Genomic DNA, 22,828 nt, shown 5'->3' on the forward strand with positions numbered 1-22,828 from the left:
TAGTTCAAAGGTGAACCACCGAAGCTAAGGGAATAAAAATCGTGTTGAAATTTTGAAACTCTAAGAATATTAACTTAAATTTTGTACCCAGCTAATAAATTTATTGTTCTGTAACGCACCACGTATTACATTTTTCTGAAATATGATCCAGGGCTTACTATAATCTATACTTAAAATTTGACAGGATTATTGCTATTCCTAGGTTGTACATGTATCATAACCTTGATGGCGCCGCCTGTGCCAAATCGAGCTGTTTCAAATGCCTTCGCGGTCTCCGTAATGTCGAAATGATGTGTGACAAGGCGCTTTATATTCACCCTACCGGAGGCTACCAGCGCCAGGGCAGCGGAATAGCTGAATAGCAAAAATTAAATAGATAGGTCATCCAACAGATGGAAAATTGATGGAGTTTTCCACTCACTCGTTACAGTAGCGGAACACGCCGCGAATGTCCACTTCCCGGGCCAGGGCATTGAACAGAGGAAGCTTCATTTCTGACGGGCCCATCCCGACGATAACAACAACACCTCCGGATCGCGTTGCCTGACGTAACAAAGGTTGTGAGCATTTATGAAAAATATCAGGGCTTATCAGTGAAGGTCTTACAAAGATTGCTAGACGTGTGGTGCTCTCCGCTCCGCAACAGTCAATGGACTGATCGGGCTCAACACCCATTACTTGATGCACTCGATCCGCGACATCTTCAGCGGTGTCACCAGGTTTCATCAGCAGAGTATGGGTGGCGCCCAGTTCCTTGGCGATGTCCAGACGTTGTTGCACCAAGTCCGTTATTAAAATCTTCGTAGCACCCATCGATTGTGCGACCTTGAACACTTGAAATGTAAGATGGATCGATTTAGTTAGTTTCAGCCAATCAACTTACCAGTAGAGTAACCAATCCAATTGGTCCTGCGCCCAGGATGAGCACCTTAGAGCCCAAGCCCACGCCCGCTCGGTTGCAGGCATGCACGCCCACCGACAACGGTTCCAGCAACGCACCCTCCTCCATCGTGACGTGGTCGGGTAGCTTGAAGCAAAAGTCCGCAACATGCTTGTAGTACCGGGTCAGATTGCCGTCGTAGGGTGGCGTGGCACAGAATGCCATATCAGGACACAGATTATAGCTGCCCTGCTTGCAGTGATCGCATTTATAGCAAGGCACGCCCGGCTCAATGGCGATCCGATCGCCCACAACGAGATTCTTAACCTTGCTGCCCACTTTGGCCACCACGCCTGCACTTTCATGGCCAATGACCATGGGCTTCGTGACCACAAAGTGCCCGATCCGACCCTTTGTCAGATAATGCACATCGGAGCCGCAAATACCGACGCTATCCATCGCCACCAAAACCTCTGTGAATAGGAAATTTTAAATGCAATTAAATTAAATGATAATAGCTTTCAATGGACGAGCTGAGCATACCATCTGCGGAAATATCGGGTATGGGACGTTGCTCCTGCGCATGGAATTAGAGAGTCAAATAGAGGAAATGAATTTTATTTTTTTTATGTTTGCCATACCAAACGCATGTCCTCAATACCATGCAAAACGGCGGTCAGGTTATCCTTTGTCATTTTTAAATTGCCTGTCCTTCCAATATAATAATCGAATGAGTTCACGGAAATTAGTCCGCACGATTTGAACGCCGATTTGATAACTAATTCAACGTATTTCCACTGTCGCAGCTCGTCGAGTTTATCAGCAATTCGCTTCGAATTTTATATAATTTTATTATACCCTTGCAGAGGGTATTATAATTTTGTCGTGAAATGTGTAACGCATAGAAGGAGACATCTCCGACCCCATAAAGTATATATATTCTTGATCAGTATCAACAGCCGAGTTGATATAGCCATGTCCGTCTGTCCGTCTGTCCGTCTGTCTGTTTCTATGCGAACTAGTCTCTCAGTTTTAAAGCTATCTTTATGAAACTTTGCAGAATTCCCTCTTTCTGTTGCACGCAGCTCATATGTCAAAACATATGGATCGGACCACTATATCATATAGCTGCCATAGGAACGATCGGTCGAAAAGTAGGTTCTTGTATGAAAAACATTTTTGTTTATAAAGTTATCTTGACTAAACTTTGTATTTATTAGTTTTACTACGCTCCCCATATATATGCAAAATCCTATTAAGATCGGGCAACTATATCATATAGCTGCCATAGGAACGATCGGTCGAAAATTAAGTTTTTGTATGGAACATTTTTATGTTTTTCAAGATATCTTGACCAAACTCGGTATTTATTAGTTTTACTAGGCTCCCCATATATATGCAAAATCCTATTAAGATCGGACCACTATATCATATAGCTGCCATAGGAAAGATCGGTCGAAAATTAAGTTTTTGTATAGAAAATTTTTATGTGTTTCAAGATATCTTAACCAAACTCGATATTTATTAGTTTTACTACGGTCCCCATATATATGCAAAATTCTATTAAGATCGGACAACTATATCATATAGCTGCCATAGGAACGATCAGTCGAAAATTATGCTGTTGTATGGAATTTTTTTGTTTTTCAAGATATCTTGACCAAACTCGGCATTTATTAGTTTTACTATGCTCCCTCCACTTATGCAAAATCTTATTCACATCGGGCAACTATATAATATAGCTGCCATAGGAACGATCGGTCGAAAATTAAGTTGTTGTATGGAAACCTGTTTTGTTTTTCAAGATATCTTAACCATACTCGGCATTAACTATTTTCCCTGTGCTTCTTAGATACGGGCAAAGCACTATGAGCATTTTGAAAAGGTTGGGTCTGCAAGGGTATTAAATCTTCGGTGTGCCGAAGATAGCACTTCTTTCTCGTTTTTCATTGTTGTTAGTTTATAATTCGCTTGCACTTCCCAGCTTTTGTGTTGACATGTTTGTTTGAACTTGGCAAGTGCATATGGGGGTATGGGAGATTACAAGTGTTTCACACCTTGTTTTTAAACCCTTGCAGAGGGTATTATAATTTTGTCGTGAAATGTGTAACGCATAGAAGAAGACATCCCCGATCCCATCAAGTATATATATTCTTGAACAGTATCAACAGCCGATTCGATATAGCCATGTCCGTCTGTCCGCCTGTCTGTTTCTATGCGAACTAGTCTCTCAGTTTTAAAGCTATCGTCATAAAACTATCATATAGCTGCGATAGAAACGATCGGTCGAAAATAAAGTTGTTGTATAGAAAACTTTTTTGTTTATCAATATACATATCTTGACCAAACTCGCCATTTAAAAGTTTTACCATGTTCCACACTTAAATGGAAAATCTTATTTACATCGAACTACTATATCATATAGCTCCCATTGTAACGATCGGTCATAAATTAAGGTGTATGAAAAACTTTTTGTTTTTCAAGATATCTTAACCATACTCGGCATTAACTACTTTCCCTGTGTTTCTTAGATACCGGCAAAGCACTATGAGCATTATGAAAAGGTTGGGTCTGCAAGGGTATTGAATGTTCGGCGTGCCGAAGATAGCCCTTCTTTCTCGTTTAATTTATACTGCATGCGTTAACACTATTAAATATTGAGACAACATTTTTAGCCCAGTCAAGCGCCGCATTCTTGTCAGTGTTGCCGTTTAAGCTTTTTTACAGCTGTGTCTAGCGTATTTAAAGGAAAACAGCTTTAAACCAGCTATTAAATAGAAATATAGGTACATTTTAACACAATATTTTATCTGTGTTGGCTTTATAGTTGGCAGCCCCGGCGGCTGTAAAAAATATAATAAAAACTATATAAAAAAATATAAAATACAAACAAAAAAAAGGAAATGCGACTTGGGTCAACTAATCTTAAAAGACAAAAGGTTATACAAAGCAGAATTTAATTTTTGACTGATAGGTTCGGATATGTCTCCTTCTATTTGTCTCATCTTGATGATCAAATTATAATATTTTATAAGTTTTATGTAATAAAATAGTTATGTATATATACGCATAATATAAATACAAGTGAATTATTACGAAAGCCATGTTAATTGTATTGTAATGGGCCTTTACAAATCAGCTGACTTTTCTACTATATATTTCCAATGGGCTCATCTATTCTATAGGCGACTATAATAATCCCCACATTATCAATTTATTATCAGTTAATAGATAAAAATAATGCTTGAATTACGTTGCACAAATTTAAGTGCATGATAAAACATGTTTATTACACAAGGTTTAAGCTTTAGCTAACATTTGATGGGATTATTGGCAGGTTGTTTTGAAGGTCTTTGCGGTCCCCATAATGCCAATATGATGAGCTTGAGATGCCAAGGATTGCAAATTTCTAGACTCATATCCATCCATAAACATTTATTATATTATATAATTTATTGCCAACGAATGAGTCTGTTTTTTATACCCTACGCCAGTTGAAAGTGGGTTAAAACTCAAAAACTATTAGAGCCTGATGCACCCAACTATAATATATAGTTAATAATTTATTATTATTATTATCAATATTATTATCAATATTATTATTATTATTATTATTATTATTATTATCAATATTATTATTATTATTATTATTATTATTATTATTATTATTATTATTATTATTATTATTATTATTATTATTATTATTATTATTATTATCATTATTATTATTATCATTATTATTATCATTATCATTATCATTATCATTATCATTATCATTATCATTATCATTATCATTATCATTATCATTATCATTATCATTATCATTATCATTATCATTATCATTATCATTATCATTATCATTATCATTATCATTATCATTATCATTATCATTATCATTATCATTATCATTATCATTATCATTATCATTATCATTATCATTATCATTATCATTATCATTATCATTATCATTATCATTATTATAATTATAATTATAATTATTATTATTATTATTATTATTATTATTATTATTATTATTATTATTATTATTATTATTATTATTATTATTATTATTATTATTATTATTATTATTATTATTATTATTTTAATATTGTTATTATAATTATTATTACCATTATTATTATTATTATTATTATTATTATTTTTAATATTATTATTATTTATTATTATTAATAAACAATATACTACTTTTGCATATATCTATTCACAGAACTCACTAGCACTTTTGTGTGCTTCATGTTTAAGCTCTGAAATTTCTAGAAAGATTGGAATATAGACTGTCTTTCCCATACATATCAAAGAGATGTGGCATAAGGAAGATTTGTTTTTTGTTATTTTAAAAGTCGTACATGCATTTTTATTTCTTATCGCCCCCTCTTACATGCAAAATATTTAACTTGATCTTGTTTTAGTTATCTAGTTATCTTCAGATAAGCCGAAACAAACGATATATTTTTATTTTAATTAGCATCTTGGTTCCGCAATGCCGGAAATATTAGCTTAATTTTCTTAATTAAAATCTTGTCTAAATTCCTTATGCCCAACTCTCTGGAATTTTCTTAACTTAAAAAACGAAAAAGCCTGTAATATATTAATAATAGACATCAAAAGCAATTACTGTTAAGTAGAGGTCTGCTCCTAAAATTTTATTAAAAACTGAACAGAAGGCACTTGGCTGAAATATATAGAAATTATTGGTGTCCCTGGATTGCAATTGATTATAATTTTAATTGCAACGTCTAGAGTATCACGGGATCTTTCAAACGTCATTTGACTTGTGAGGCTTCTCTTTAGCACCACGTTTGGTCTTCAGCTTCCTTAGCCACATCCTGAAGTCGTTGCTCTAGAAATATTGAGGCATATAAATAAATGTTCATATGTACGAGAACTGCTCAGTTATCATTGTACACTCACCTGTAGAAATTGGTTATGCACCCAGAACAAGGACCCTGAAGCACCAGGCCACTGGCACCCTCTTCCATGGTCACATGATCGGGCAGTTTATAGCAGATGTTAACCGGATGTTGGTGGTACCTTATTAAAAATATATCCATTAAGGATTTATAGCCTTGCGTTCCACATCAACCATTACTCCGGAACATTCCTGGCCAATGGTCATAACTTTTTTCACCTTAATCTGATCGATGCCGCCGAATTCCGGACAGTGAGGATCTGTCCGACAAACACCACAAGTGCTCATTTCTAACAAGGCCTCTGCACATGTGAATACCAAAGGAGATAAGGGAATCAAGGGACTTACCATTATCTTTTAGTTTGTGCAAAGGAACTTGCCTCGGCATGCAAAACTGGAAGTACATAAAGTACAATAATTGCTTGCTTTTTGTTGTACTTGCCAAACGTCGGTAATCCTTGGAAATTTTGCTGTAGCAGCGATTAGTTGAGATAACATCATTTTCATTTACTGAAAGAAGTCCTCTCGTTTTAAACGTTGAATTGCTGTTTCTTACGGTTGACTTTTGGCACATAAGGATAAAGGATTTTGGGGTCTTCTCCTGTGGAGCATCGATTGTTTCATCTCTTGGAGTCTTGTCCGCGAGGAATGTACTGGTATCATGGATTATACAGCAAGTGGCCGAAGCTTCATTTGGCATCAATAGCTTTAGCATACGTTTCTTGATCAGATCATCGAGGCTAGCTCCTTCATTATGCAAATGTCGCAGACACCTGCTGGGTAAAAAGCCTTGTAGGCTACGCGATAATCTCTGAATATTTCTATTGGCCATTTAAATCTACAGATAAAACTGCTTAAATGTGTAACTATTAATTTAGATAATAATCGAAACGCTCTCAAACATAAAATTTGTTACACTAAACTAATGTTGTGTCCAAAAACATTTCATTAAAAATTTTTGAATTATTTTACAAGGATTGCTTCAACGTATAGTTAAAATTCGACAGAATTATTGGTATTTCTCGGCTGTACATGAATCATAACTTTGATGGCCCCGTCCAGACCATCCCGAGCTGTTTCAAATGCCTTCGCGGTCTCCGTAATGTCGAAATGATGTGTGACAAGGCGCTTTACATTCACCCTACCGGAGGCAACCAGCGCCAGGGCAGCGGAATAGCTGAATAGGAAAAATTAAATAGATAGGTCATCCAATAGCTGGAAAATTGATGGAGTTTTCCACTCACTCGTTACAGTATCGGAACACACCGCGAATGTCCACCTCTCGAGCCAGGGCATTAAACAGAGGAAGCTTCATTTCCGGCGGTCCCATGCCCACGATAACAACAACACCTCCAGATCGCGTTGCCTACGTTATTTAAAAAAGATTATCAAATAAACTATCAATAAGTTTAGCAGTTTAGCTATTACAAAGATCGCGAGCCGAGTGCTGCTTTCCGCTCCACAACAGTCGATAGCCTTATCAGGTTCCGCACTCATTATCTGACGCACACGATTCGCGACTTCTTCTCCGGAATCATCGCGATTCAGCAGCAGGGTGTGTGTGGCGCCGAGTTCTTTAGCAACATCCAGACGCTGTTGCACCAGATCCGTGATCAAAATCTCCGTAGCACCCAAAGATTGCGCGACCTAAAAAAAAAGAGCATTTTGATAGATTTACAATACAGAATTGATCAGTTCATGGTGGTCACATACCAGTAGAGTAACCAATCCAATGGGTCCTGCGCCCAGGATAAGCACCTTAGAGCCTAACCCGACGCCAGCACGGCGGCAAGCATGCACGCCCACCGACAGCGGTTCTAAGAGGGCAGCTTCCTCCATCGTGACGTGGTCGGGTAGCTTGAAACAAAAGTCCGCAGCATGCTTGTAGTACCGGGTCAGATTGCCGTCGTAGGGTGGCGTGGCACAGAATGCCATATCAGGGCATAGATTATAGCTGCCCTGCTTGCAGTGATCGCATTTATAGCAAGGCACGCCCGGCTCAATGGCGATCCGATCGCCCACAACGAGGTTCTTAACCTTGCTACCCACTTTGGCCACCACGCCTGCACTTTCATGGCCAATGACCATGGGCTTCGTGACCACAAAGTGCCCGATCCGACCCTTTGTCAGATAATGCACATCGGAGCCGCAAATACCGACGCTATCCATCGCCACCAAAACCTCTGTGAATAGGAAATTTCAAAAAGTATCGATAAATCGAAAAAATAGAAAAAATCGATTACTTTTTAAGTCGATGGGGGTCGATATGTTATCTTATTTGATTTTAAGCTTACCCTCATCGGATATTTCAGGTATAGGACGTTGCTCCTGCATATAAAATTAAAGAGTCAATTGAAATTCACAATGTAATTGGGTTTTTCTATTCTTACCAATCGCAAGTCGTTAATGCCATGTAAAACAGCGGTTAAGTTATCTTTTGCCATTTTCGGTTAAATGTTTTATTTAATGCGAATTTTTTTTAGAGAGCGATGAAGGTCCGCACGTTCTAAACGCCAAATTGATACTAAATGTTCAATATCGTGGACAATTTGTGTCTACACGCGACAAAATATTTAGCCATAAATATGCGCATATGTATGTGAATATGTATACATATAAGCATACATGCGAACAGATATGTTTATTATCAATTAATTTGGGTCTTTAATATTTTGTTTGTGGTATTTGCACTCAACATCTATAGTTTATAGTATATGCACTTAAAATCACATGGTTTATGCTTTTTCTTTTAAATGTCTTCTTGCAAACAGCTGTTTTTGCATTCAATTTGCTTTGCTTGTTTACATTTCTTTTGCGTCTGTGTTGGAAAGTGCCGGCTTCTCTATGCCCATCTCCCTCCAACTACCATGCATATACACTAAGGTACACATAAGTATGTATACATATGTGTGTATGTTTGATATACTTAGCTTAGGGAGAAGGGTATATTGGTTTGGCACATTTTAAGTTCGTTCATCTATATTTGAATCTTGAACTTGCAATATAAACTCGTGTATTTACGTGTACGTTAAGTGTATAAAAGTCTTTTTTTTATAATATTTATTTAGAGGTGGATAAATAGAATCTAAAGTAATAATTAAATTGTTTCGTTTACAGTTTGAGCCAAAAGCTGGCTTCAAGAATGTGAAAAGCCAGTTTTACGAGAAGGACGTGTATATAAAGACAGGAATTTAGTTCAAACCGAAAAACCAAGCACCGACCATGTTTGCCCTGTTGTTAACAGAGTATTGCGCTGTCGGCATTGCCCGACCGCAACGTTAACATTTGTTTTTGCTTTGACCCACAACTCCATAAAATAGAATTGATTATAAACCTTTATGCATTATAGTTTTGTTTGCTTTATTTCTCGAACTAATTTCGTAGTTGTAATATTTAAATGCATGCATGCGCTCTTCCGATTTCCCGCTTAGGGTATTATAATGTTGTCATTTAGTATTTCAGTATGTACGTATATATATTCACGATCAAGACACCGTTTTAATGCATACCAATCTTTCGGTTTTGGTCTAAATCTGTTTTATATTTTTTTTTTTCGGCAAGCAGTGTTTGTTGCAAAATCGGCTAGATCGATTCCCTATAGCATATATCTGTGTCATAGGAACGATCAGTCGAGAACTAAATTGTTGTTCTTAGGAAAAACTTGTTTGGTTTATACATAAATGCATATATCTTAACCAGACTCAATAAATACACAAATCATTGCACTTAAAATATTTATATATAAAAAAACTTAACTTTACTTAAAGATCCAAGATCGTTCACGACTCATGGGAGATATTTAATAAATATGTGTGTGGCAGGGTATATCATCTTTAGCGCTGGCTTTCCGGTTGTTAAGTATATCTCTTAAATTGTAGAATTTCTATTTAAAAACATTTGCATATATCGCATATTTTGTATACATATATATATATATATAGCCTCTAGTATTGGCTGTTTTTTGATACTTAAAGCTAAAAAAAGTTGTTTGCTTAGAATTTAGAAAAAGTTTGCCTTTACTTTGGTTTATAAATATTTAAATGCATAATCATTAAATGCAATCCGTGTCTCTGGAGTATATTTGTATATTGTGTTCTTTTAAAATTTGGCCTTGTGCTAAGAATTGGAAAAGGAAACCAACTAAAAAAAAGAAGAATTTCAAATAACCAGCTAATTTTGAACATTCAACGGCTATTTGAGTATATAGATGAAAAGTAACCCAATATCTAGACTCAATATGTAGGCTATGAAAGGAACAAATTTGGCCGAAAAGGAAACTTTTGTTTGGCTGTACTCATAGCAGATATTTATGATTCTAATTGGGTTTATGAATCTAATTGGGTTTATCACACATATGGTCGAAAATCGAAACCGTCACAAAATTATTTCGATATGATGCGCCTGTAGTGCTCGGGATTATATTTTATATTGTTGTACACATATGAAAATCATAAATAATGCCAGATAAGTTAAAGGGGGGGAGGGGCTAAACCCAGACTAGATGGAATTCAATTTGATTTATGGCTGCATCCCAGCACTACTTTAATTGGCTGCGACGGTTCGCGCTGCTTTTGCTAATTAAATTTGGATTTTTTTTTGTTTTTGTTGTTTTCTGGTTTGTTTTTCTTACATGGACAACTCCTGCCTGGGCTTGTTTATGTGCAGGCGCTGCGGATCCTGTGGCGCAACGCATATATCGGTTAGGATAACCACCTCGTAGGGGCTGCAGTCGGGCATGTGTAGGAAGCCACAAAGCCAACCGTAAAAGCCCTTTTCAATATCGGTTATATCATTCACCCAGCTGCTATATTGCAGGCTCAGCTGTCGGAAGCCCGAGTACAAGCCCAGGCCAAAGGTGCAAAGGACTATGGCAAGTGGATAGGCCAGAAAGAGTATGGGCGTGACGAATATCTTGTGTACATACGACTTCTCCTCGCAATAGTAGTTAAAGATATTATACCAGGTCAGAGTGCCAATGTAGAACGAGTAGATGGCCGAGACGAGCGCAACAAATGGCAAGCAGATCAGCGAGATGAGAAATATGTGAAGTCCAACGCCGCAGCTGCAGGTGCAGCAGAGATTGTGCCCCTTGTGCGACTCACTGGCCATGGCGTGGGCATTCAGCTGTTCCAGTTCCTCGCGACTGATGTTTATCTGCAGATCGATGGACTGACCCTTCTTGCGACCTCTTTTAATGGTGCCTGCGTAAAATGTGGAAGACAATACAAAATTGTGTGCCAGGTGGCAAAGCAAAGCCATTGTTCAGACCCACCTGTCATGGTCAAGTAGTTGCTGCCCTCGAGCGTCTTGCGTGCCTGATAACGCTCCAGGCTCTGATCATAGGTATTCAGCACACTTGTTTCGCCCGACTCCAGATCCTCATAGTTGGCTATATCTGGCGAGGCACGACCGCCGCTGCGCGCATGTGGCAAGTCGGAGGTGCGTATGTTAACGCGCTTCTTCGACGACGAGCGATTGCTCAGACTGAGGCAGTCCTGCGACTTGCTCAGCTTGGCATCCAGGCTGCTCTCCGAGTAGCAGCAGCTGCTGGGCGTAACCGTGCTGCTCTCATGGCGCTGTGATGTTGACTTGGTGCCCTGTGAAACGGACTCGAAGTTCTGCAACTCATTCAGATTGTTGGCCGAACGTGTCGACTTATTGCTATGCTGTGTGGAACTGGCCGAGTTGGTGCTGGCGATGGTGTCCTGGGCGCAGCCAGGCTCCCCCGGCAGCTGCGGCAGTGGCTGTTTATTTTTGATTATCAATTTCGATTTGAGCAGCTCCTCTTCGAGGCCCGGATTCGAGGGGGAGAGCTTTGGTCGGTTTTGCTACAAATATGTTAACCAAATTTCAAGATCCACAAACCTAATCGATTGTTGTATTATAAATTGCAATTGTTACCTGCACATTGACAATGTGATCGACATAGTTTTGCTTTTTGGCCTCGGCTTTGTTTTGTTGTCGTTTACGTGGCGGTATGAAAACGGGGCGTTCCTTTGTTGACACTTCCGCGCTCATCGCGCCCTTGCCGACCATTTTATTCTCTATATTCTATTCGTTTACACACAAATCTTCATTTCGTTTTCTCGAAGCCAAGGAGTAAAGCGAGTTGCTTTCTCTGTGCTGCAGTTGTTTTAACTAGCATACAAAATGCACTTCCGGCTGTCCGTCTCGGTAGCTATGTAATTATTGATTTTTCGTTGAATTTCGTTGTCCTTGTGCTGATTTTGCGTTCCTTGACGTTGCCGCCTTTTAGGTTGGGCGGATAATGTTTACACCCAATTGACGCATGCGCAGCACCTTGTTTAAAAATGCAATCAAACAGCTGTTACTTAAAAACAATGCATTTGAATAAATTTTTAACAATTGACTGTGCAACGTTATTTGAAATAGAAACCATTTAATACATTGATCGCATAGATGATCTAATATGTACAAAAACATTCAACTAATTGAATTTAAATAAAACCGTTTTATGTGACAGTATTTTTGCATTTGGTATTTTAGAAATTCACCTCATTCCATGTTCAAATTTCCCCATCAAAAGTTGCCACATGTTAATAAAAATATAGAAAAAAAATTGTTGAAAGCCAATGAAACATGTGATATCTTAAATTTTAATAATGCTTAAAGTGAACCTTTAAAAAACCAAACATTGGTTATATTAAGTTATGTTCCATTTATTTTGGGCTCATTAAAATGGCGCCAAAAGTCACGAAATATCGATTAATCGAAAGAAAATTGTAAGAAATCGCCTAAAAGAATTGCAGAAGCGCTATTTTTCTTAAGAAATGGCAGGAACCATCTTAATTTCTGCTCTTGTGGTAATCACATGGTCCACAAATTATAAGTTCACAATGGGCGAAAAAAAAGAAAGAGAAGACCAGTCATCTGAGCAACAGGAAATAGCAGCCGGCTTCGCACATCTCTATCATTCGCTATTCTGCGTTTGCTAGATCCAGTCGCTGCCGTTATTTTCCATAATTAAGATAGCAACAAGATGTCCGCTACTGAAGGCAAGGTCTGTATATGTACAATAATTGATTAACTACAACAACAATCTCAAGTGTGAATTTTTACTTAGGTAATCAACTGCAAAGCTGCTGTCGCCTGGGAGGCTAAGAAGCCACTTGTTATTGAAGATATCGAAGTGGCTCCCCCAAAGGCCCATGAAGTATGTCGAACAATGATAGTGCAATTTTTACAATTTTTCAGCCCGTATGTGTACATATTTCGTAGGTACGCATAAAGATTACGGCAACAGGTGTGTGCCACACGGATTCATTTACGTTGAGCGGCGCCGATCCCGAAGGTTTGTTTCCTTCCGTGCTGGGCCACGAGGGCGCCGGCATTGTGGAGAGCGTCGGTGAGGGCGTGACCAATTTCAAGGCCGGCGATCATGTCATCGCGCTGTACATTCCTCAATGCAATGATTGCAAGTTCTGTTTGAGCGGTAAAACCAATCTCTGTCAGAAAATTCGCCTCACACAGGGCGCTGGAGTTATGCCCGATGGTACATCGCGCTTCACGTGCAAGGGCAAACAACTATTCCATTTCATGGGCACTTCCACATTTTCGGAATACACCGTTGTCGCTGATATTTCGCTGACCAAAGTCAATGAGACTGCGCCCCTGGACAAGGTGTGCCTTCTGGGCTGTGGAATTTCCACTGGCTACGGCGCTGCCCTCAATACTGCCAAGGTAAGGCAGCATTAACTGAATTATTCACCTCAAGCAATGAGCATTTTATCGCTGCACACAGGTGGAACCCGGCAGTACTTGCGCCGTTTGGGGACTGGGTGCCGTTGGCTTGGCCGTTGGACTGGGCTGCAAGAAGGCTGGAGCTGGCAAGATCTATGGCATTGACATCAATCCCTCCAAATTCGAATTAGCCAAGCGCTTCGGCTTCACAGACTTTGTGAACCCCAAGGAAGTCGCTGACAAGGGTCCAATTCAAAACTATTTGATTGATCTGACCGATGGTGGCTTTGATTACACCTTTGAATGCATTGGCAATGTAAATACAATGCGCGTTGCTCTCGAGGCCACCCACAAGGGCTGGGGCACATCAGTGGTCATAGGTGTGGCTGCTGCTGGACAGGAGATTTCCACACGACCATTCCAATTGGTCGTAGGCCGTGTGTGGAAGGGATCTGCTTTTGGTGGCTGGCGTTCGGTTTCGGATGTACCTAAACTTGTGGAGGCCTACTTAAAGAAGGATCTCCTTGTGGATGAGTTCATAACGCACGAGATGCCATTGGCCAAAATCAACGAAGCATTCGATCTAATGCATAATGGCGAGAGCATTCGTAGCATAATTAAGTACTAACACGCCCAACATGTGAACGTAAATATTTTTATATAATTTTTTAATGCATGTACATGCCGAGCAAATGTATTAAATAATAAATATGATTACCCCAGTGCACACAATACATATTACTGATAAACTTCTGGCTCCATGCGTGGTTGTAATCTATGCTGCAAATAGTACTCGTATAAAAAAGACGACAGCTTATCTGTTGACCTTTGCACAAAACAAGTAATCTTATTTTTCTGGAATGAGCGTTGAGGCATGGGCCAATATTACTTATCATTTTAGCATTATTGCTCTTTTTAAAAGGAATAATTCATACATATGCATTTGAATAGATGTATTTGCAATAATATAGTATATATTATTTTACAAATTTATGTCAGTTATTGGCTCTCATCGGAATTACTTAAATATTTTAAATAGTTAATGTTTAAAATCTTTAAAGATGGGCAAAAGTTTTATGAAGTCCCTTAAGATTTGTGCCAAAATATTCCATAGAAAATAACTATAGGCTCTTTGTCCAAGCTAAACATATACCACACCTTAAGACGACGTTAATTGGAAGTCTTAAAATCTGTAATTTCTATACATATATATTTGTTCGATATTTTGAATATATTCGTGTGATGTACTACAATAAGGTATATTGCTATTACTACATACTGTGTTGGGTACTGCAATAAATGCGCATGCAATGTGGAATTGTGCTCAATTGTAGATTAAATAACAAATATAAATGCATACGCTTCTCTTAATACCTATGTACATAATGTCTTTTAATTTTATGCTAACAAGAACATCATGATATTGCATTTTTAAATTTTAAAATTTTAATACATCGATTTAATTTATTTGTAATTACAATTACAATTTTGTCTATGGTCAAAAAAGCCTTTAGAATACTTACAATACAAACATGCATTAAATGGACAATGCTCATGGTAAAATAAAATAATTTCTATAACTATGGGTATACATATATGAGATATGAGGGCTATTATTCATAGTATAATATTGAGGCATTTGCACAACATTTGGAAACAAAGAATTTCGCAAAAGGCAAGAGAATTCGAAATGCAAAGTCATAAGCAACAGCCGTTGACTTCTAATAGCTTATTGTTAATACTTTTAGATAGAATTGTGAAAAATATTTGAGCATTGCACGGACCAGATTAACTATACGAAGACGTGATTGGCGGTAGCGACAGGGAACGGCCTGGCCGACTGCTTCGCCGTCGTTTGCTTACATTTGGGTGTCGTAGTAGTAGAAATCATCAAATGGATACCCGTAAAAAACCGGGTGCTATGGCACTCACGACCAGCGCGACTTCTGCATATCGATTTGGCCCTCCAAAGTCTTGGCCAAGTAAATGACAAACAGCTGCAGGAACGCAATGCCCAGTGCAACGCCTGCGATCACATACAGATTACGTTCCGCCCAGACGCGGACAATTTCAATGCAACCGCTGGTCCATATGCGTTTACTGGCTGCTGCCACAGAGTGTTCCTGCACGCCATAGCCGCACATAATATTGACTAGACCCGAGCTGATGTCCGTGGCATTGATGCAACAGCTGTAGGGCACACCGCACTTCTCCACTGAAGGGGAAGAGCAATTGAAGTATTCATTTTTGCCTGCAGAGTAAAGATATATGTATTTGCCATGGTCAGTTTAACAATTGTATTCTAAACGTCTACTCACTCCAATCCTGATAGCCAGCATTGCTCAGACCACAGCACTTGAACTCCTGCTGTGCAAAGTCTATAAAGTTCTGCAAATCGGAGTCATCGCGGTACGAGTGAATAATCTTATCGGTGAACTGGAACTCCAGGAAAGCGTTCATGTTTTGTGGGAACACAAAGCAAATTATAGCTGAAAGCAAATACAAATTAAATTAGTCAAATGTTAAATGCTGCTGCTCGAAATTCACGCCCACCAATCGCCATTTCCATGAGAAAGAAGACCAGCAAGCACATGGAGTAGAACTTCAACAGGCACGTATTTTCACGCAGTGCGCCCAGGCAACCAGCAAAGCTGACCACAAATATGACTATGCCCGCTATGATCATGACTAAAGATATATTGAAGATCACATCATAAACGGTTTCCAGCCGAACCCAACCAATGCCCTCCTTCAGCTTATCCATAAACGCGTAGACGCCGATAGATAAAAGCAGCCCACCAAATAGCCAAAACAAAAAGTTTAGAAGAAAGATAAGATATTTTACACAGCTGGAAACATATGTAAAATGATGTGGATACGACATTCGCGGATGCATATAGCTGCCGCCGCCGTGATGATATCTGTGGTTACTCATGGCAGTGTTTTGGTTTAGTTATCACAACTATTACTAATGAGTAATAAACAATTTGCAAAGCGTTGAATGTTTTCTAGTTTCTTCTTCTTTAAACTCTTGCCCTTTGTTGACGCCCTCTTTACGCGTGATATGTGCTAGTAGCTTATGAAATTCCTGTTTTCACATTGTATCTTATTCTCATCCGGGAAGACCTTCTGTGTTTAATTAAGCACACACTTCTTTTTTTTTACAATAACAAACAAATTTTAATTTGCAACTCTTTAGCTACCAGCCAGTCCAGCTAAACAATGTTTACGACGTTGCCAGACTAACTAAATCAAAATTGGCATCGTTGGCAACGCATTACAACAGCTGCTTAGGCAATCAGTCCGGCAACGTTGCTTATTTTTACAGGCAGCTGTTTGTAGCTTTTTAGTTTTTCATTTTCCTTCGCTGCGAAAACGTTGCAGTTGTGTTCGATGTTCGTAATATAAACGTTGCGTAGGACAGCTAAAAAATTATAAACAAAAGCCAAAAATAGCGCTGTAAGCAACAGCACCAAATTATATATTTGCAGGTGAGCGTTTTTCTGGCATAGCCGCAGCGCCCCCTTCAAGGACACTAGGTGTATACATGTGTGTGTGCTTGAATTCAGTTTGCCTTGCGTCTGGCGTATTAGGAATTTTTATTGGAAAATTAGTGTGGCCGAGGCTTTGATTATACAAAATTCTATAGGCCAGATAGTTTTGTGTTTAGATTTTTTTTTTTTTAGCAACCGTGTGCATCTGAGGCTTTCTCTCTAATGCGCTTTCTCTCCGTGGCTGTGTGCACACACACACGCGCATACAAAGATGCGGAGAAATAGAATGCCAAAATAAAATACGGAAGTGAGAAAAATTGCATATATTTGGTTTAGTTTGAGTGTGTGGGCGTATAAAGAGAAACACTCACGGGCAAAACATTGACTTTTCGCAGTTGTTGGTTTGCCTCATTTCGCATGTGATTGAATAACCCATCAGTGCCAAGTGCAAACTGCAGTCGCACCGTTGCCGTTATACGTACGTTCCGTTGTCAATTTGAGGCGCTCGAAAAATGTTTTCACTTTCTCGCCACGCACTGTGGGCACGAAATTTCGCACTTATTGCTAACAAGTACAGGTGCAACTTGATTCAATTGAAAACGGGAGCCATCGCTGTCTCTGCACTTCCATACGTGCGTGCCTTTGCGGGTGAGTACGACAGATCGAGGTGTGGGGTGGGGTGTTTAGGCGGGTGGGCGTGTCCCGGGTACAGATAATGACGGCTTTATTAGCTCGCCATTTCAAAATGGGCCCGCAATAGCACAGCGAATGTGAATTAATTGTTAGAGCTACCCCCAATACGATTGAATTGATTTTTCTATGCACAATTATTGGCGAATTTCCCATTACGGTTCAATTTTCTAGTTCAAATAGTTGGCATTAATACTTTGCGCACTTTATTGCTGTCAATTTGCTATTTTTAGACGCACAGTGATTCATGTTATTCGATCAACGGTTCGAAATTGGTTGATTTTTTTTTCATTTTCAAAATGAATTCATCGTTTTTTATTGTGCGCGACACACTTCAGTGGCTTTTTTTCAAATGTACAACAACAAAAAACCGGCCCCAATTTTCCCCCATTTCGTGCATCGTGTTTTTTTTTTTTGCTTTTTGTTTATATTGGGCGCCACTTAATTTAAGTGCGGCAGTATAAAATTATTTTTAACCTATGCGTTTCTTCGCTCAATTTGTAGCGCTGCAGTTTCCAAAGACCTAACAAATCTGTTTACACCTTCAATTTCCATTTTCCACTTCTTGTAAAGTGGCGATGGTTGCGGGCATTTTGTTTATACCTTGTTAATGCATATTTTGTATACAAATTGCGTGGCTGGGTTTTGGCTTCTTGCATTTTTGATTTTCTTTTGTTTTTAATGTTATTTTTTCACGATTACTTAATGCAAATCATTGCTGATAACAGCCCCACCTCGCGTTCTTATCGTTTGTTGGCTAAGAGCTTGCAGTTTTTATAATTTATGGGCACCTTAAGTGTCGGCAAACCTACTGATAACTTGGGGCTAGCTAATAAATAATGTTGTATTATAACTGAAAGAATACTTAAAGTAACGATGATGATTTTCACAAATGTTTAATTATGGGTTATAGTCGAAAGCTAATAAAAGGTACTCCGGTATCACTTGTCCTATCATGCATTCGTTAAACTTTCTTATGGAATAAAGAAGGCAGGGATTAAAAACTTTACAGCTTAACGAATTAGGTACATATATCCAATTCCCAATAGAAAACTTGGCTTAAAAATTAAAAAAAAACCGATCGTGAAGATGAAATCAAAAAGAATCCATAGAATCCATAGTTTTTGTATTTGTATTTTATAAAAAAATTAAAACCGCTAAACATTAACATGAAAATCGCAAAGAAAGGCGATATTTAAGAGAAGACAGCGTAACAGTAAAGATGATTGAACAAACGAGAAAACATTGCATAGCTAATAGACTACAATGATTTTATTATTTAGTTGATTTTGTACCTTTGTGTAGAAATTTAAATGGAAGCTTTAAATTGCGATAGTTGATTTCTTAGTGCAACCTACTTAGAATCTATCCATTTAAACACATGAAATACTTACTAGCTATAACATGCATTTTTCTGGTAAGCTGATAGCAATTGCTCAATTGTTGCGAAACAAAGCAGAGGAAAGAAAAGTATGCAAATGTTAACCGCAAGCTTAACTATACAAAGTCGGCTTAAATTGCAGATTCACGTCAGGGCAACGGTGACAACAGCAACGACGGCAAGACGACAAATTCCAGCGGACCCAAAGCCAACATGGAGAATAAAAGCGAAAAGATTACCGTAAACAAGGAGGAACTGCGCAAACGTCTAACGCCGCTGCAGTATCAGGTTACACAAGAGGCGGGCACCGAGCGCCCCTTCACAGGTGGGCTCTTTAATAAAGTTGAACTTAATTACGTAAAAGGCACCCAACCAATCTATTCTCAATCCGAATATTTCAGGTTGTTACAACAAGCACTACGAGAAGGGCGTATACCAATGCATTGTCTGTCATCAGGATCTGTTCAGTTCGGATACCAAATACGATTCGGGCTGCGGCTGGCCAGCATTCAACGATGTGCTCGATAAGGGCAAAGTCACACTGCATCGCGATGCCAGTATACCAGGTATGTGCGCTGTATCTATAGTGCAAATCAATTTATCTTAGAGGCGTTCAGCACTTTTAGATGTTTTAGCAAAAGTTTTGCATTTGAGATTTTAGTTTGTACAGTTTTTATTTTATTTGTTTTTCGCTTTGCAAATTAAAATTAAGTTCAAGTTGAGCATCCTATAGATCTATACATAAGAAATCTATATACAATAATAAAAAAAAAATGTATAGATAGATTAGAGAAATTTGTTCAGTTGCAGAGACTGCTAAAAGCTCGTTTTAAGTTTTAAAAGTTTAAAAAAATTGTATGGAAACGTTTTCCAACACCTTAACTTCAATATCCATATCCAGCGCAAGTGTTGAAAAGAACTGGATTATTGTATTGTCCTTATATGTTTGTTTTGTTACTGTTATTTAAAAAAAAAAAAAATGTACAAAATGCATACATATGTATACGTGTGTTATAGCCATTTGAGAGCCATGTGTTCACTGTAGTTGTTGGGCCGCTTAAGTGCAAACTGTTTGTGCCGTTATTTGTGAAATTGTCCTGTTTGATGAATGTGCAACTTATCCAATTCTGAACAGAAAAATCAAAACTTACCTAATTGAGTATTATTCTTTTATCCACATCTTTTTTGCTAACCAAAACCGAAAAATACAAAAAAAAAAAAAAAACAATAACATTTTCAAATTTCCCAAAAATAAAATTTTGAAATTTCGTTATTTGCTGCAACACAACAACACAATCAAAAAAAAAAAAAACCAACCACAAAAATTGACATGCTTAATATATGATTAAAAAAACAGTAGTCATTTCAAAAACGTTAGGGATGGTACGCACCGAGGTACGCTGCTCCAAGTGCTCGGCCCACATGGGCCATGTGTTCGATGATGGACCCCCACCGAAGCATCGGCGCTTCTGCATCAACTCGGCGTCGATTGATTTTTTGAAAAGAACAACAGCAGCGACGACGACATCGTCCAAAAAATAATGTTTTCGTTTATTCATGTTGTTAACAATGAGATTCTATACAGAAAGATAAATTATATGTTAATTTAAAGTACATATAGTACATGCATATATATATATATATATATACATATATATAAAAAAAAATATTATAGAACCTTATTTACATATGCAAAAATACTCATGATATATTGTTGATATGTTTATAGCGCCGATTACACTCAGTGTGTGAGATTTGTGTTGAGAACCCAATATAACGGAAATTCCATTTATGTTAAGGGAACAGGCTTTTGTTTTAGTTCGTATTTTCTTTAACTCACTTTTAATTACGGTTTCAATATAACTCGAGTATTCAAAACTTCCATCAAAATCTAATACATAAAGCACGCACAGCTTCTTCATCAATTTAGTTTGTCGCCAAGAATCATAACAGCAGCGCTCTTTATTCTACATATTTTTGGGTTAGGAGTCATTTACTACATGTATATTATATACAGTATATATATTTATATTATCTGTGTATCTGTGTACTAAAGCTGGCTTAAAGAGTTGGTCGCATCGCTTTGTTTCTTTTGATATCTTTATTTTTTTTTTTACATATTTTTGGTAATTTTGTTTGGCTTCACGTTTGATTTCTATTTATTTTGGTTGCTTTTTATTCATATTATAATTATATTTGTTGTACTACATTGCAAGACTATCGTAGCCGATCCATATATTGTCCAACAAACTGAATAATGTGTATTTTTCGTATATTTTTCTATTTCTCTTTTTTTTAACTCGCTTCGAAAAAAAAAACAAAAACAAAAAACTATACCAATACTTAATGTACCGCCTGTAAACGTTCTTTGGGGGTTTGTTTTGCTAACAAAACACACACACACACTCACTCAAAACATTCAAAATCATTGTTAAACTGTAATCCCAAACACCTGACGCATTAAATGGCTTATTAACAATAAATTTTTAAAAACTATTTATACAATTCATAAATTAAAATGTACATCTAAACTAAATCATTTGCAAAAAAAAAAAACTATTTATTTTGATTTTTCAATTCTTTATACGCTACATTTCATTTTTCAATCGACGCCGTCCACTGTTGTTTTTCGCTCTACTCCTTCTTTCGCTATTCGTCTCTCTTTGATGCACTTGCACTACAACATTGTCATCTGTTTCGCTGTCTCTGCACAATTACATTTTTCCGTTACTTTTTCTGTTTCTCTTATTGCTTGCATCAACTCTCTTATTTTACGTGTACGCTCTTGCATATTACACCATCTTACTCTCACTCACTCGATCTCTCACTGTCTCTCTCTTTCTCTGCTTTTCACATCCCCTATTTTTGTTATTTATTTTGTAATCTATTTAATTCTTTAATAAATCGTTCTTAATCTGAACAATTTCAATGAAATGCAAATATCAATGATTGTAAAAACAAACCAACAACAATGAAAACGTAACTCGATCTATGCAAAAACAAAAACAAAAAATTGAACGAACGTACCCAATTAATCTCACAATTGCAAAATACAAATTAAAAAGGGGGCAATATTTTACTACTAATTGCACATCCAGAACGCATACGCACCGAGGTACGCTGCGCCCGCTGCAACGCCCACATGGGACACGTGTTCGAGGATGGACCCAAGCCCACACGCAAGCGCTACTGCATCAACTCGGCGTCCATTGAGTTTGTCCAATCGGAGCAAACGTCATTGACGTCAACGACGTCGGCGCAAGCATTAAGCCCCCAGGGCACGCCTATTGCGCAGCAGTAAGAGAGAAGATGCCTGGGAGAAACGACTGGGATGAAACAATCAACGAATACGAAGCATGTGCGAAAGAGTCTAACCTCAATGTTGCTGTTAAGAGTTTTTACACGTATTTTCTAACTTTCCGTAAATGTGGCCAATAATTCTTAGCATAGTCTATTGATATCATTTGATGAATGGGCAGCTGTTCATACAAATTGTTCACAAAAAACAAAAAAAAAACTATATTACTTACTCCGTCTGTTTGTGTAAATAGCTAAACGTTTCTCTTTTACTTTGTTATACATATGCGTACACACAAATACTTTGTAACACTCACACTCACACACACACACATAAACAATTTTAAAATGTGTGCGCTAATAAACGTGTATTTTTTACAATATACAAACATCAATTGCATATAATTATCAGTGGTTGTTTTTGTTCTGGGTTGGCGCCAATCACAGATGAGATG

General features: G+C 37.8%; 6 protein-coding genes across 10 annotated transcripts; 2 read left to right on the forward strand and 4 right to left on the reverse strand.

Annotated features, from left to right (window-relative positions):
• Positions 1 to 74: 74 nt before the first annotated feature.
• LOC135432880 (sorbitol dehydrogenase-like) lies at positions 75 to 1,663 on the reverse strand. Its single transcript, XM_064688747.1, has 6 exons — positions 1,522 to 1,663; positions 1,424 to 1,457; positions 884 to 1,353; positions 607 to 825; positions 422 to 543; positions 75 to 354 (listed from the first exon to the last, which is right to left on the reverse strand). The coding sequence occupies exons 1-6, from the start codon at positions 1,573 to 1,575 to the stop codon at positions 171 to 173; spliced, it is 1,083 nt and encodes a 360-aa protein (XP_064544817.1). The 5' UTR covers positions 1,576 to 1,663; the 3' UTR covers positions 75 to 170.
• Positions 1,664 to 5,512: 3,849 nt separating this feature from the next.
• On the reverse strand, positions 5,513 to 8,327 carry LOC135432888 (sorbitol dehydrogenase-like). The gene is made up of 8 exons (XM_064688770.1): positions 8,201 to 8,327; positions 8,105 to 8,138; positions 7,524 to 7,993; positions 7,239 to 7,457; positions 7,055 to 7,176; positions 6,159 to 6,987; positions 5,813 to 6,100; positions 5,513 to 5,741 (listed from the first exon to the last, which is right to left on the reverse strand). The coding sequence occupies exons 1-6, from the start codon at positions 8,252 to 8,254 to the stop codon at positions 6,804 to 6,806; spliced, it is 1,083 nt and encodes a 360-aa protein (XP_064544840.1). The 5' UTR covers positions 8,255 to 8,327; the 3' UTR covers positions 5,513 to 5,741; positions 5,813 to 6,100; positions 6,159 to 6,803.
• A 691-nt stretch (positions 8,328 to 9,018) lies between these two features.
• LOC135435313 (uncharacterized) lies at positions 9,019 to 11,964 on the reverse strand. The gene is made up of 3 exons (XM_064692307.1): positions 11,712 to 11,964; positions 11,083 to 11,638; positions 9,019 to 11,011 (listed from the first exon to the last, which is right to left on the reverse strand). The coding sequence occupies exons 1-3, from the start codon at positions 11,844 to 11,846 to the stop codon at positions 10,437 to 10,439; spliced, it is 1,266 nt and encodes a 421-aa protein (XP_064548377.1). The 5' UTR covers positions 11,847 to 11,964; the 3' UTR covers positions 9,019 to 10,436.
• Positions 11,965 to 12,681: 717 nt separating this feature from the next.
• On the forward strand, positions 12,682 to 14,245 carry Fdh (alcohol dehydrogenase class-3 Fdh). The gene is made up of 4 exons (XM_064697499.1): positions 12,682 to 12,831; positions 12,895 to 12,984; positions 13,050 to 13,511; positions 13,573 to 14,245. The coding sequence occupies exons 1-4, from the start codon at positions 12,811 to 12,813 to the stop codon at positions 14,137 to 14,139; spliced, it is 1,140 nt and encodes a 379-aa protein (XP_064553569.1). The 5' UTR covers positions 12,682 to 12,810; the 3' UTR covers positions 14,140 to 14,245.
• A 455-nt stretch (positions 14,246 to 14,700) lies between these two features.
• Tsp86D (Tetraspanin 86D) lies at positions 14,701 to 16,755 on the reverse strand. The gene is made up of 3 exons (XM_064697510.1): positions 16,065 to 16,755; positions 15,830 to 16,000; positions 14,701 to 15,762 (listed from the first exon to the last, which is right to left on the reverse strand). The coding sequence occupies exons 1-3, from the start codon at positions 16,444 to 16,446 to the stop codon at positions 15,440 to 15,442; spliced, it is 876 nt and encodes a 291-aa protein (XP_064553580.1). The 5' UTR covers positions 16,447 to 16,755; the 3' UTR covers positions 14,701 to 15,439.
• An 87-nt stretch (positions 16,756 to 16,842) lies between these two features.
• Positions 16,843 to 22,778, forward strand: SelR (methionine sulfoxide reductase SelR). Of its 5 annotated transcripts, none has more exons than XM_064697555.1 (4): positions 16,843 to 17,002; positions 19,219 to 19,401; positions 19,478 to 19,642; positions 22,142 to 22,778. In XM_064697555.1, the coding sequence occupies exons 2-4, from the start codon at positions 19,290 to 19,292 to the stop codon at positions 22,375 to 22,377; spliced, it is 513 nt and encodes a 170-aa protein (XP_064553625.1). In that variant the 5' UTR covers positions 16,843 to 17,002; positions 19,219 to 19,289; the 3' UTR covers positions 22,378 to 22,778. The 5 variants fall into 5 exon arrangements, with proteins under 5 accessions (XP_064553625.1, XP_064553592.1, XP_064553608.1 ...); XM_064697522.1 differs by lacking the exon at positions 16,843 to 17,002 and adding an exon at positions 17,401 to 17,653; XM_064697538.1 differs by lacking the exons at positions 16,843 to 17,002; positions 22,142 to 22,778 and adding exons at positions 17,401 to 17,653; positions 20,434 to 21,447.
• Positions 22,779 to 22,828: the final 50 nt, after the last annotated feature.

This window comes from Drosophila montana, unplaced genomic scaffold (genome assembly GCF_035044405.1).
Source record: "Drosophila montana isolate Dmon_TW-CO22-7 unplaced genomic scaffold, ASM3504440v1 contig_1505_1, whole genome shotgun sequence".
Classification (NCBI taxonomy): domain Eukaryota; kingdom Metazoa; phylum Arthropoda; class Insecta; order Diptera; family Drosophilidae; genus Drosophila; species Drosophila montana.